This window comes from Lucilia cuprina, chromosome 4 (genome assembly GCF_022045245.1).
Source record: "Lucilia cuprina isolate Lc7/37 chromosome 4, ASM2204524v1, whole genome shotgun sequence".
NCBI classification, from domain to species: Eukaryota; Metazoa; Arthropoda; class Insecta; order Diptera; family Calliphoridae; genus Lucilia; species Lucilia cuprina.
This window is the reverse complement of record NC_060952.1, coordinates 98,554,694-98,568,579: the sequence shown is the minus strand read 5'-3', so window position 1 is coordinate 98,568,579 and position 13,886 is coordinate 98,554,694. Positions and strand designations below refer to the sequence as shown.

Genomic DNA, 13,886 nt, shown 5'->3' with positions numbered 1-13,886 from the left:
AATGTTCGATTAGTTGAGACAAAATTTTCTTTAAGAAATAAATGTTCCATTAGTTGAGACAAACATTTTGTAAAGAAAATTAATCTATAATTATTGAAAAAAAAATTATAGAAAATTGACGTCCCATTTGTTAGGGCAAACATTTTCTCTACAAAATAAATGTCCAGTTGGCATAAAGATATTTTATAGAAAGATACTGTTCTATTAGTTGAGGCAAACATAGTCTATAGAAAATGGTTGTTCTATTTGTTGTGAAATTTTTTATAGAAAATTAATGTCCCATTTGTTAGGGCAAACATTTTTTATAGAAAATACTTATCCTATTAGTTGAGACAAACAATTTTTATAGAAAAATAATGTTTTATTATTTAGGACAAATATGTTCTATAAAAAAATTTATGTTTTGTTAGTTGAGACAAACATTTTCAATATTAGTTTAGGCCAAAAATGTAAAAAAAATTATCATCACTTCAAATTGAGACAAACTTATTTTATAGAAAATTTATATTCTATTACTTCTGACAAACATTTTTTTATAGAAAATTAATGTCCCATTAGTAAGGTCAAACATTTTCTATAGAAAATAATTTTCCTATTAGTTGGGGCAAACATTTTTTTAGAGAAAAATATTTTTCATTAGTTGAGACAAATTTGTTCCATAGAAAATTAATGTTCCATTAGTTGAGACAAACATTTTCTATAAAAAATCATTATCACTTTGAGTTAAGACAAACTTCTTTTATTGTTTTGGGACAAACATTTTATATAGAAAATCATTGTCCCAAAGTTTTAGAAGAAAAATATTCTTTAGAAAATCATTGCCTCAACGTGATACAAAAATATTCTTTGGAAAATCATTGTCCCAACTGTTCTGCAGGAAATCATTATTCAGATTTGTCCCAAATATTGCCACCATTTTTGGGTCAAATATTTTCTATAGAAATTAATTGTTTCAAAGTTTTGGTACAAATTTTTCCTTTTGAAAGTCAGTTTTCTAACATTATCCATAATTACCCAAAAGCTTCCTTCCATCCTGTTCCACCATTTTAAAGTCAAATATTAAAAAAAATTCATTGTTTTTAAAGTTTTGGTACAATTTTTTTTTAGAAAATCAGTTTTCCAACAGTTTGATATAAAAATTTTCTTCTTTTAAAGTTAAATGACAAAAATACTTACTGTATTCAAACGGCATAGCTTTTGTTGAAACAAACATTTTCCCAATGAAATTTTCAAATTAAAGCTTTAACTAGTGATATCAAAAGTAAAATTAAAGACTCAAACTAGAAGCACATTTCTGATACATGTCAAATAGTTAAACGTTTTTGTTGTCTTTGTCAGTTGATGGCATAATTAAGATAAGACTCTTTAAATTTCTACCAAAGAGTTGTTAAGTATTTGCATGTTAATTCATTCAAATTAATAAAAAAAAGGGTTGTTAAGCATTTGTATGTTAATTTGTTTGAAGAAGAAAAAAAACTAAAAATTATAGCAAAATGTCGCCCTTAGCATATTGAGATTTTAAACTTAAAATGTTAATAACATAATGTTTATTATTTCCCACAACTATAAACACTTAATCAATTCATTCTTGAGGACTAAAAATCTTCCACATCTATACACATGTGATTACACTTATTAAACATATCAAAGGGTTTTGTAAACGAAAATTACATTTCGCTAAATAAATCTTTATTAACTTTTAAGCGAGAACAATAACAAGAACAATTGTTTGTCTATAATATAACTGACAGGCTTTTGTCTTTTCATTTCCCAACAATTGAACTTATAAAAAGGAAAATTTTCTTTATTTTACAATTGTCTTTTGTAAAAATACTTAGAAAAAAATGAAGAAAAATGTGTAAAAAGCAGTTTTCAACACGCTTAGAAAAATTACAAAAATAAGAAAAACAATTGTAACATATTTAGGATTATTTTACTCACAAACTAACATCTTTAAAGAATGAGTGCAAGGAGGTTTTTTGTTTTTTTGCAATAAACCCCTCAATACATGTTTTAATTTGTATTTGACATCTTATGCATAGAGAGAGAGAAGGATTTTATGTGATCTAAATGATATGCTTATTTTTCTTTCTCTCTATTTTTCTACAGTATTTGTTTCTTTATTATATGTATGTGTGTATATTTTGCTTTGAAGTATTTATGTATGTATTCTTTATTACAATGCTACAAGTCATGGTTTTATGGCATTTTTAGGATGATGATATGAAAATAGCATTATCATAGTTAAATCATAAAACAGAGAAAATTTGTTGCTAATCGAATTTTACTATCTCATAAATCTTTTTGTGAATATTGTTAAATGTTTTATTTCTTTTATAAACGACATTTTGAAGTAATTGGATAAGAAAGAAGAGGACTTCTTAATTGATGTGCGAGCCAGTTTTGTCTGTGTTTATTTAATGTCTGATTTTAATATAAATTCCTTTATGTTTTTAACCTTAATTTAAACTTTTCAAGTTTTTTTTTTTTGTTTTTAAACAAGGTTAAAAAAAATATTTTTTAAAAGATAGCACTTAATGGAATAGGATTAAGTGTTTTGAAATTTTATTTAATTTTACCTTTTTTTTACGAACTTTTCTAAGTAGCTATTATTGTTTGTTTATTTTTTGAAAAAAAAAAAAAAAAAAAACATTCCTTATGCTAACAACCAGCAGACATTTATTTATATATAGTTAAAACGGTTTTTAGTCTGGTTCTTTTTTTTTCTTAAATTTCTTAAAAATTTGCGGATGAACAAATTCTTTAAAAATTCTATTTGTATTTAATATTTCTTTAAGGATTCCAACACAAATATAGTTTTCTACAAAGATTTGATCAGTGTTTAAGTTTTCTATAAAAATCTTAATATTTATTATGTTTTCCATAACAATTTCTTGAAAAATTCTATAGATCACTAAAGAAGATCACAAAAATATATATACTTAAGTGATCATTATTTTTGTATCAATTTGATCACTGCACAAGATTTTATTAGTGATCAATTTAAAAAAATACATAATTAATTAAAAAAAAGTCTAAAAAAAGATCAGTGATCTTGCGTTTTGAAAACATTCATAATCATGTTTTCTGTGCAAATTTTTAAATTTTTTAAAAATTTTCTTTTAAAACTGAATAAACATTCAAGTTATTTTGTTTTAAAGCTTCAATTTTCAAAATTTCTTTAGCATCAGCATCATCAGTATCATCATTTAGTTACGAAAAGAAGAATTTAAAATCTTATATTTAGTAGCCTGTTTTTAATAGCTCGACTAACTACACTACTACGACTACTATTTATTTCAAATGTTGTGGAAAAATATCCAGCCGACTGGACTATATGATAGTTTAAACTAATGTTGTTTAAATTTTTCTGAGAATAATGGGGTCATTAGTTTATAAGGTCATAAGTCCAATATTTTCTATAACAAATCAGTGCCATTTATATTCAAACAAGAATTTTTTTAAAAGAAACAAATTTTCAATAAAAAATCAAAGTTTCATCGTTTTATGACAAACATTTTCTGAAGGAAATTTGTTGGCATAAAAAATATTTTTTTATGACTGAATAAACATTGAATTTATCTAAAAACAGTTGAAATGTAGATTAATCGGTGTCCAAGATTTCTATAATAAATTGATCACTAATATAGTTTTTCATAAAATTTTTATCATTAATGAAGTTTTCAATAAAAGTGTTTAACACTGATTAAGTATTCTTTAACGATTTCATTGCTAATAAAGTTTTGTATAAACATATGATCAATGATCATGGTTTCTTTAAACATGTGATCGATGAACATGATTCATAAAATTTACTTAAACATTTTCTCCAGTGATGAATGTTTTTTTAACAATTTTTTTTTGGCCGACGATTATCTAAAAACATATGATTAGTGTCTATAAAAAATTACGTTTTTAATAAGATTTGATAAGTGTTGAACATTTCTATGACTGATCAAGTATTCCTTTAAAACTTGATCACTTATAAAGTTTTCGAAATAAAATTGATCAAGCCATCAAATTCAATTAATGATCAAGTTTTCTTTAAGCGACATGGCCACACATCAAATTTGTTGACTTAAACAGGAAGTTTATTGATTGCGGTGTAAGTTTTTTTACTAACACAATCAAAAAACTTACCGTTGGGCCAAACAATGTGATGTGTCGCCAAGGCGCTTTAAAAAAATGTTCATTGATTATATTTTCTTTTAAATGTTTAAAAAGTTATCAAGTTATTCATTGAGTATTGATCACTAATCAAGTTTTTCATCGGTGATAAGGTTTTTTATTAAAATTTCATCTGTGATCAATTTTTCTAAAAAATATATTTTGATTAGCGATCAAGTTTTCTATTAAGAATTGATTACTGATTACTGTTTTCCATAAAAATATGATCAGTGATCGAGACATGTATACATATATAAATAGTTATCTTATTCTGCGATTAAATTTTTATAGAAAATATAATCAATAATCAAGTTTTTAATAAAAATGTTCTTACGATAATTTTTTTTTCGATGATTAAAAATTAAATACAAATTTAATCAGAAATTTTCGATAAAAGTTTTTTGAATAAGACCCTTATTATATAAAAGTGTAAATATTTTATAACTAATCTAATGGACTTTCTAATCCTTACCATATTAATTACATGTATTTGTTTGTTTTATTTATTCTTAATCACATTCTAACTACAATGTTGTTACAGCTAAAAGTAGAAAATGACAAGTCCTTTTTATTTTTGTCAAACACCTACATATAATATTCTAAATTAATGCCAGTACATGTTAATACCAAATTTCCTTTATTTAACTAACAAGAAGTTTTAGTTTTCGCCCTCATAAAAACTAAAATATGTATTAAGGGTTTGTTTGTCTAGTTTTTTTTTTCTCTGCAAACATTTCTTAATACGTCATCGACATGACAAATTAAGAAATGTCGTTCTAGTTGGTTTTTGGTAAGAAAATTTGATTGTGTCGTCTGGTAAGAAGTGGGTAATTTTACAGTTATAATAGTTTTTTTTGTGTGTTTTGCTTTTAAGTAATATTAGGGTATTAAGTAGGGTGTGTTTTTTGATTGTCATAATATATAGTATAAATTGTATACATATACGAAAACAAACGTATCTATATTGAAAACAGTAGTTTTATATGTATATGCTTCATCATTCAATTTCTTTTCTTAAATGTCGTAACTATTTGTATTCCTTTTCTTAAATGTAGTAACTATTTGTTTGATCTGAATATGAGTGGAAAGTGTTAGTCAAGCGTCATTTATATCAAATATCAGGATGAAGTTTTCTATAAAAATCTTGATCGTAAATAGTTTTCCATTGAAATGTCAAGAAGTTTTCTATTGATTAAAGTCTCTATGAAAATGTTATCGAGTGCCTACAAATCTTTGATCAATGATCAATTTTTCCAAAAATTTAATAAAGCTTTCTCCAAAATTTGTTTAGTGATCATGTTATCTCTAAAAAAATGGGTAAAAAATATGATCAGTGATCAAATCATCTATAAATATAAGAATAATGATCAAGTTCTTATAAAAATTTGTGATATCATTAACTAAAATATGATTATGAATAGAGTTTAGTCAAATTCCTATCAGTGATCAATATATCTATAAAAAATCTATGATCAGTAATCAAGATTTCTATAAAGGTAATCAGTTTTCAAAATTTTTATAAATTTTTTTGTAAGAGTAATTTTTTATCAACATGATTATATTTCTACAAAAATATGATCAGTGATCAAGTGAAAAATATTTCAATAAGAATTTGATCATGTGTTCAGTAACAATTTGATTTATAATATGTTTTATCAGTGATCAAGTAAGAAATTGATCATTGATCAGGATTTATATAAACAATTGATTAGTTATAAAATTATACTTTAAAATATTGATTAGAAATTGGTTTACATAAACATTTTCTATAGAAGCAATCATATTCCTATGAAAATATGATCAGTTTTTCATAAAAGTATTTTTTTTTCAAAAAGTTTTCTGTAGATATACGATCTGCAATCAAGTTTTGTATGAACGTACGATCAGTGATCAAGTTTTTTACAAAAATGTGATAACTGTTTGAAGTTTTTGGAAAACTGAGATATGTAATCGATCCAAGTCAATTGTAAATATTTGAGCATAGATATCTGTAGCTGTAGTTTGCAATATCATATCTTAACGTGAACAGTCACCAGCAGAACTGCTGGGTATCTGCTTATGTGAATAGACACATACATTCGTGACTAAAATATTATCTATAATCAATAAATATATGATCTGCCATTAAGCTTTGTAAGAACGATTGATTGAGAAGAATGATTGGTTGAATTTTCTAAAAAGTTCGATCAGTGATCAAGATTTCTACAAAACTGTGATCATTATTCGAAATATTTGTAAAAATGTGATATGAGATATCGATCAAAGTCAATGTAGTTTGCAATATCATTTCTTATTAAAAGCCGACACCCAGAACTACTGGGTATCTATTTATATAAATAGACGACAGATACATACATACTTGACTAAAATATTATCTATAACCATTTATTCAGTCAGTCACTTGTACGTTTACTCGCTTGCTCGCTCATTAATTTTTTTATTTGCTCACTCATACCTTTAGTAGTGACTGAAATCATTCATTCCCTATTGCTTTTTTTTGAATATACATAGCTACAGTCATACAATTATAATAATAGTACTTTTGGTAATTTATTATTTCACTTACCCAATAAGATGAGAAATAATAGCTGCATATTAATCAAACTTCCTATACGATGATGATAATGTTGATGATTTATAGTTAATAACATGTTTTTTTGTTGTTATTACTTGACGTTGATGTTATTTGTTTTTTTTTTGTCGTTAATAATTTTTTGTTTTTTTTTTTATTTTTATTATTATTGTTGTTATTTTATATTTTAATAGTTGTTATTGCTGCTAGAGCTGGTGTTGACGTTGTTGTTGATGTTTTTAATGGTCGTCTTCTGTTTTTAAGGTTTTTTTTGATGTTTTGCATATTGAAATTTGAATTGACACTCATTTACAATTGGCTTCATATTTTTGTTAATATTTATGTCTCCTCAGTTTATAATTTCTTTTTTTTATGTAGTATATTTAGGTATTTATTTTATTTTACTTTTTTTATGCGATTATTTTTTGTAATATTTATAAATATCAAATAATAAATGTTGCTGCTGCTCTGCTGATGTTGGTTTGCTGTTTTATTTATTTATTATTTTTTTTATATTTTTTATATTTTTTTTGTTTGTATATGTATAATTTTTTTTCATTCATTATTATTATTATTATTTCGTATATGTATTTATTTATTTTTGTATATTTTTAGTATTAAATGGATTCCATAGAACGACCCTTATAGTCTTTGAAAGGATTTTCACAATTCACATTTTATACATACAGAGACACATACACATATACACACAGATTCACATTCGCATATATTCTCATATAATAATAATATTGTATATATTTTTTTATTCTCCTTCATTTTCTTTTTATTTTCTGTATAAATTGTGTCTGTTTTGCTTAAATATGTTTGTGAGTATGTGTGTGTGTGTGAGTCAGTGTATATGTATATTAATCTTTTATTTTTTTATGCTTTTTTATGACCGTGTTTCTTTCCTTTTCATTGGTTACAAAAAAAAAACACAAAAATAAATAAAATGTTTAATAAAAATTGTATAAGAAAAAGTAAAACACATGTATTCGCATCATCGTACTCCTACGCACATACTACATACATACATAAGTATTCGTTAGCATGGAAATGTATAAGTGTGTTTATACATACATATAAGGGATTATATTTACATACATATAGTATTTATGTTTACACTTGTGAGCTAAAAAGTAGATGTAGATTTTTAGACTCGTTTTTCTCTAAAAACTTTGGTAAAGTAGTGATCAATATATATCTGGGCCGATATATTTTGGCAGATCTTTTATGAAGTTCTTATAAATATTTATCCGAGAGCATGTTTTCAATATAATTTTGATCTGCGATTAAGATTTCTTACTTCTTTATAAAAAAATTTTATCAATGATCAAGTTTTCTAAAATCACATGGTCAGTGATCTAGTTTTCTATAAAAAATATCATCAGTGATCTAGTATTCTAAAAAAGTTGTATCAGCGATTTAGATTACTAATAACAAATGATCAGTTATAGACTTTCTTTAAATCTTTGATCAATGTTCAAGTTTTCTATAATAATTATTATCAACGATCGAGTTTTTTTAATAAAATACTGATCAGTGAACAAGTTTTTTTTTTAATGTGAACATGCTTTTTCTTCAAATTTTGTTGAGTGATCGATTTTTCTGTTAAATATTGACTTGGTGATCATGTTATCTACTATTTCTGCGATCAGATTAAGATTTTTTGTAAAAAAGTTAGATCAGTGATGAAGTTTCCTGTAAAAATATGATCAGTGATCTGTTAAACAAAAGTATCGTCAGTAATCAAGTTTAATGTAAAAGTTTAATAAATGATTTAGTGATAGAGTTTTCTATAAAAGTTTGATCACTCATCATGTTTTCTATAAAATATTTGATCGTTGAAAAGGTATTCATATGTTTTGTATAAAATTTTCAGTTATCAAGTGTTGTTTGATCAATAGTTAATGTGATCGAGGTTTCTCGATCAAGTTTTCATATAAAACTGGTATCAGTTATCAAGTTTTATCATCGATCAAGTTTTTTTATAAAATGTGATTATTATTTTTCGCTGAAAGTTTAGTCATTGATCAAAGTTGCAGATTTAGCATTGGACAAGTTTTATATAAAAGTTTAATCAATGATCAAGTTTTATATACAAATTTAATCAATGATCAAGTTTCATAAAAAAATATTAGTGGTTGAGTTTTCTTTAAAATTTGAATTAGTTTTAAAGAGTAATTTTATCAATTCTTTTTTAAACTTTTTCATGATAAAAGCTATTGTAAAATACATTGATCATGTATTTTATAATAGTTTCATCCGCAATACACCATTCAATAAAATTTTTGATCAGTGATTACAAAATATCGAGACTGTGATTAAATTTGCTACAAAAATGAATCAAGTTTTTAACAAAAGCTTTATCAGTGAACAATTTTCTATAAAAAATTTTATCACTGATCAAGTCTTTTCAAAAATTTTGATCATTGATCTAGTTTTACCCTAAAACTGTTAATTTGTCATTGCTTTTTATTACTTAAGTAGATTTGCTTTGACTTTGAAATAAAAGTAAAAAAAATCCCCTATTTTTTTAACACATGTATAAGTTTTATTTGTATGCCTGGATGTACTCATCTACAGAGGTACTAACTAACACAAATTGTCTTTGGTAGACCACGCCAAATTTTCGACAAATCATTAAGATAAACAAAATTTGTCTTGGTTTTAACAATAGTTCTTTTTACGGTATTTATCAGTTAGATTTAATGGTTTTAATCAGTTGATAAAAAGTTTCAAGTACTAAGGGAAACCAACATATTATAAAAACCGCTTTCAAAAAAGAGGAAATGTTTGCATAAAATTCCGGCTAAATCTTAAAAATCTTAAAACTACTATGTTTATATTCAAGAAATGAGAGAAAATAGAAAATATGTTTTTCTCTAGATTTTTATCTATTATAGCTTAAACTACTACAGAAGAAAGAATATAATAGTTTTGTGTTAAATTTGTTACTTGCTTTGAATTATTTCTTATTTATTTGTAAAATTTTCCTCAATTTATCTCCAAGTTCCAAGTATTTTTCTTATCCATCTAATATGCTAACAGCAAAATGCAGCCTGTAAGTATACCACATTATTGTGTACACTTCAATTTCATACTAATAGTGGAAAATTGAATAATCATTTTTAAAATGAGAACATAAATTCTGAGAACATTTGCAAAAGGTTTTAGTTTATCTTTGTAAATAAATAATTATTAAGAATTTACTATTTTTATAACTGCCTAAAAGTATACCTGCATTTTTTTACCTTGAAATAATTTCTAAACCAGAAGAAAATAAATTCTTGGAATATACAGGAAAATAATTCATGTTATTTTTTCTTGCAAAAAATGTTTATTTGTATTTGGCTTAGAAATTTTAAGAAATTTTATAATACAAATATAAATGTCAGTCACATGTCTTATTTAAAACATCAATAAACGAATTCTTTAACAATTGTATTATAAAAATATATCTTACACCCCCTTGGTTTTACTTAGTTTTTTTTTCTCTTTAAGCATTAAGTTATCGTATAAAATTCATGTTCATTTTTTTTGACATTTATGTACCTGCATTGACATTTTTATATAAAACAAAGTCGTATCCTTTTTATTAGTCTACTGTCCATAAACCATATTTATTACTTGCTTTTGTCAAATTTCTTGTAAAATGTATTATTTAGAATTTATTTTCGATTTTATTTCCAAACTACTACATATTTAAATTTTTATTCTTTGTAAAAGTAAAAGTTGTCAAAAGCCTGCATATTTAATAAATATTTTTCACTTGATGTGTCTAATAACCATTATTTGTATTGTCAATTTTAAGCCTAAAACAAAAAAAAAAAAAAAAACATAAAATGGTAATAAGTTTACCTAGACTATTGTGTTTGAAATTCATATATATCTCTCATAAATTGAGAGATTATAGGTATTGATTTTTTTTAACAATTGCTTGCAATGTAAAGTTAGATTTAAACAAAACAAAGGTTGATAAAAAAAACCTTGTAATTTGAAAAAAATTGTTTTTAATCTTTAACTTTTTAATGATGTTTTTTATATAAAAAGAAAATTACTAAAAAATATGGTCATGCAAAAAAAAAATTCAAACAAACATATTTTTTTACAAGAAATTTTCTACTTAAATTAATTAAATATTAAAAAATTCAATAAGTGATGAAATTTTCTATAAAAATTTTATTTTTTTTTTGCAAAATTTTCAATATTAAAATTTTTTAAAAACACCTGATTAGTGATCAAGTATTCTATAATGATCGTTAGTATTTTCTATAACACGAAAAAATTTAACAAAATTTCTTCGAAATTCGAAGATTAAACAGTTTTTGTACAAATTTTATCTATAATCTATTTTTCTCTAAAAGAATTATCAGTGATCAAGTTTTCTATAAAATATTAATCAGTGATCATGTTTTTTATGCAAAAACGTATATTGATTTCCTTTTCTTTAAATACAAAAATATTTCTTCGAAATTCGATCAGAGAATGATCAATTCTCTGTACAAGATAAAACATTTTTTGTACAGATTTTATCTATGTGATCATGTTTTCTATAAAATATTGATCAATGATCATATGTTCTATACAAAAACGTTTATTGAGTTAGTTTTCTTTAAATATTAATAAAAGTAAATTTTCTTTACAAAATTTGATCAGTGATCATGTTTTCTTTAAAAAACTTAATCAATGATCACGTTTGTTATAAAAATATCGCTATAGGATCATTTTATTACAAGAATTCGATCAGAAATAATGTTTTCTATTAATGTTTAATCAGTTTTTAAACTGTAAAAGTAATTTTTCTTTACAAAATTTAATCAGTGATCATGTTTTCTTTAAAAACTTAATCAATGATCACGTTTGTTATAAAAAAATCGTTATGGGATCATTTTATTATAAAAGTTTGATTAGTAATAATATTTTTTATTAATGTTTAATCAGTTTTTAAACTATCTATGAAAATTAATCAGTGATAGAGTTTTCTCTTTAAACTTGATCAGTTTTTTTTTATTAGGAAATAAAAATTTCTGAAAAATAATTATATTTTCCATCCGAATGTTGATCAGTGATCATGTTCTCTTTAACAAATTGATTAGTGATTTTGTTTTTTTTTTGTTTTCAAAATATGATCAGTGATCCTGTTTTGTCAAATAACTAATTCATCAAATATGCTTTAAAAGCAAATCATTGTTTAAGTTTTTTTTACAAAAGTTTGGCTATTGATCAAGCTGTTATAAGTATACGGAAAATTTTGGACAAAAGCTGTTATATGCAAATATATTTTTGTATAGAAAACTGTTACTTTCTTTTGAAAAAAATAACTGTTATACATGAATATTATGTACAAAAAACTGTTATATGCAAATATATTCTTGTATAGGAAACTGTTACGCATATTCTTATACATTCTTTTGAAAAAATAACTTTTATACACGACATTTTTTATGAAAAAACTCTTATAGACAAAGAAATTATATTTTTTTTCGAAGCTTAATCAGTGATCATGTTTTCCTTAATAAATCGATCGGTGATTAAGTTTTATACAAAAATATTTAAAAAAAGGATTTCTTTTCAAACTACGATTAGTGATCCTGTTTTCTATATGATCTAAAATTTGTTTTCAAAATTTATCATTGAACAAAATTTGTTTGTACAAAAGTTTGGTCATTGATCACATACTGAATTTAACCTGAATTTTTGGTAAAAAAGAAACTGTTATACGCAAATATAATATATTCTGTATAACTATTATACAATAAATTTTTAAGGAAAAACTGTTAAACATAATAATATTTAGAAAAACTCCATCCAATACATTCTTATAGAAAAACTGTCAAAAACTGTTTTTTGTACAAAAAGTTTTAAATTGGTTAAGTAATCAGTTTTTTTTAACATTTTTATTGAAAAATGTGTGTAGTGATATTTTTCTATAAAAAATGTTTTTAATGTATTATTTCTCTAAGAAAATACTACAATAATGCATCTTAAGAGTAAAGTGTTCCGTTCAAAATGTTTACCTTCCAACCAAACTGTTCTAAGGAAATTTTTCTGTACAAAACTGTTCCACATAAATATTTTTGATGATTTTTTTGTTATAAAACTGTTATATTTTTAATTTCCTTTAAGAAGTTATAAACATAAAAAAATTTCTACAGATTTTTTTAATTTAGAAAAAAACTTATAAAAACATATTTTTAAACAAAAACTGTTATACAAATAATTTTATTCTTTATTGAAACAAACTATTAAGCAAACTTTTTTCTATAGAAAAAACTATAGAAAAACTATAGTTAAACTATAAAAAAATTTTATTTTAATCTTCATTATTCAAAACTAGCTTTACCTTGTTAGACCCCCCGCATATGTTTCAAAATATATTTATATTAATAAACAATACTACAATACACCAATAAACCCTACCAAAACAAAATCCAAATATCCACAAAGGTATAAGTATTACACACACTTTCACATACAACTAAATAAATACATGTACACAGACAAAAAAAAAAAAAACAACGTTACAATAAACTCTTACTCGTATAATTTGAATTTAACATGAAAAACTTTAAACTATTACGAGCTTAAAAAGGATTAAATTGCAAACAACAACAATATAAAAATATTAAACAATTTTTATGCAAAAAATATACCACACACCCATACATATCTAGTAGATAGATGTGTTTATATATATGTATACATTTTTTTATAATTTATTTTTTTGCTCATATGTATATATGTATGCATGTATGTATGTAGTTTGTCATAATTCTATTATAAATATGTATATTTTTATTTTGCGATGAGTTTTATCCCACAAATTTACCTAAATAACACGTACACGTATGAATAGAGAAAAATAAATATAAATACATATATAAAACATATTCAAAGAAAATACAGGCTTAAAACCATTTTACATAATAGAGCTTAGAACCAACTAAATAATACTACTGTGAACCCATGAATGAATGAATGAAAAAAGTATTTGAATACAACATGTTTATAACAACAATAAACTTAAAGCCCTAAAAACTTTTGTCATTAATTATTTCTAGTTATTGTTGCTGTTTACTACTGTTGTTTATGCTGCGACTGCGGCTGCTTTTATTCGAGTTGGTGCTGGTGTTGGTGTTTAAAA

General features: G+C 23.8%; 1 protein-coding gene across 6 annotated transcripts in view; it reads right to left on the bottom strand.

The window, feature by feature from the left end:
- Window positions 1-13,886, bottom strand: part of LOC111677721 (limbic system-associated membrane protein) — a 78,861-nt gene that overhangs the window by 34,487 nt on the left and 30,488 nt on the right. For 5 of the 6 annotated variants that reach the window (XM_046950715.1, XM_046950716.1, XM_046950717.1 and 2 more), the window contains one exon: window positions 6,734-7,388. In XM_046950715.1, the coding sequence (XP_046806671.1) occupies window positions 6,734-6,818 (85 nt within the window). In that variant the 5' untranslated portion in view covers window positions 6,819-7,388. The remainder of the gene's footprint in view (window positions 1-6,733; window positions 7,389-13,886) is intronic. The other variant, XM_046950719.1, reaches the window with a different exon arrangement.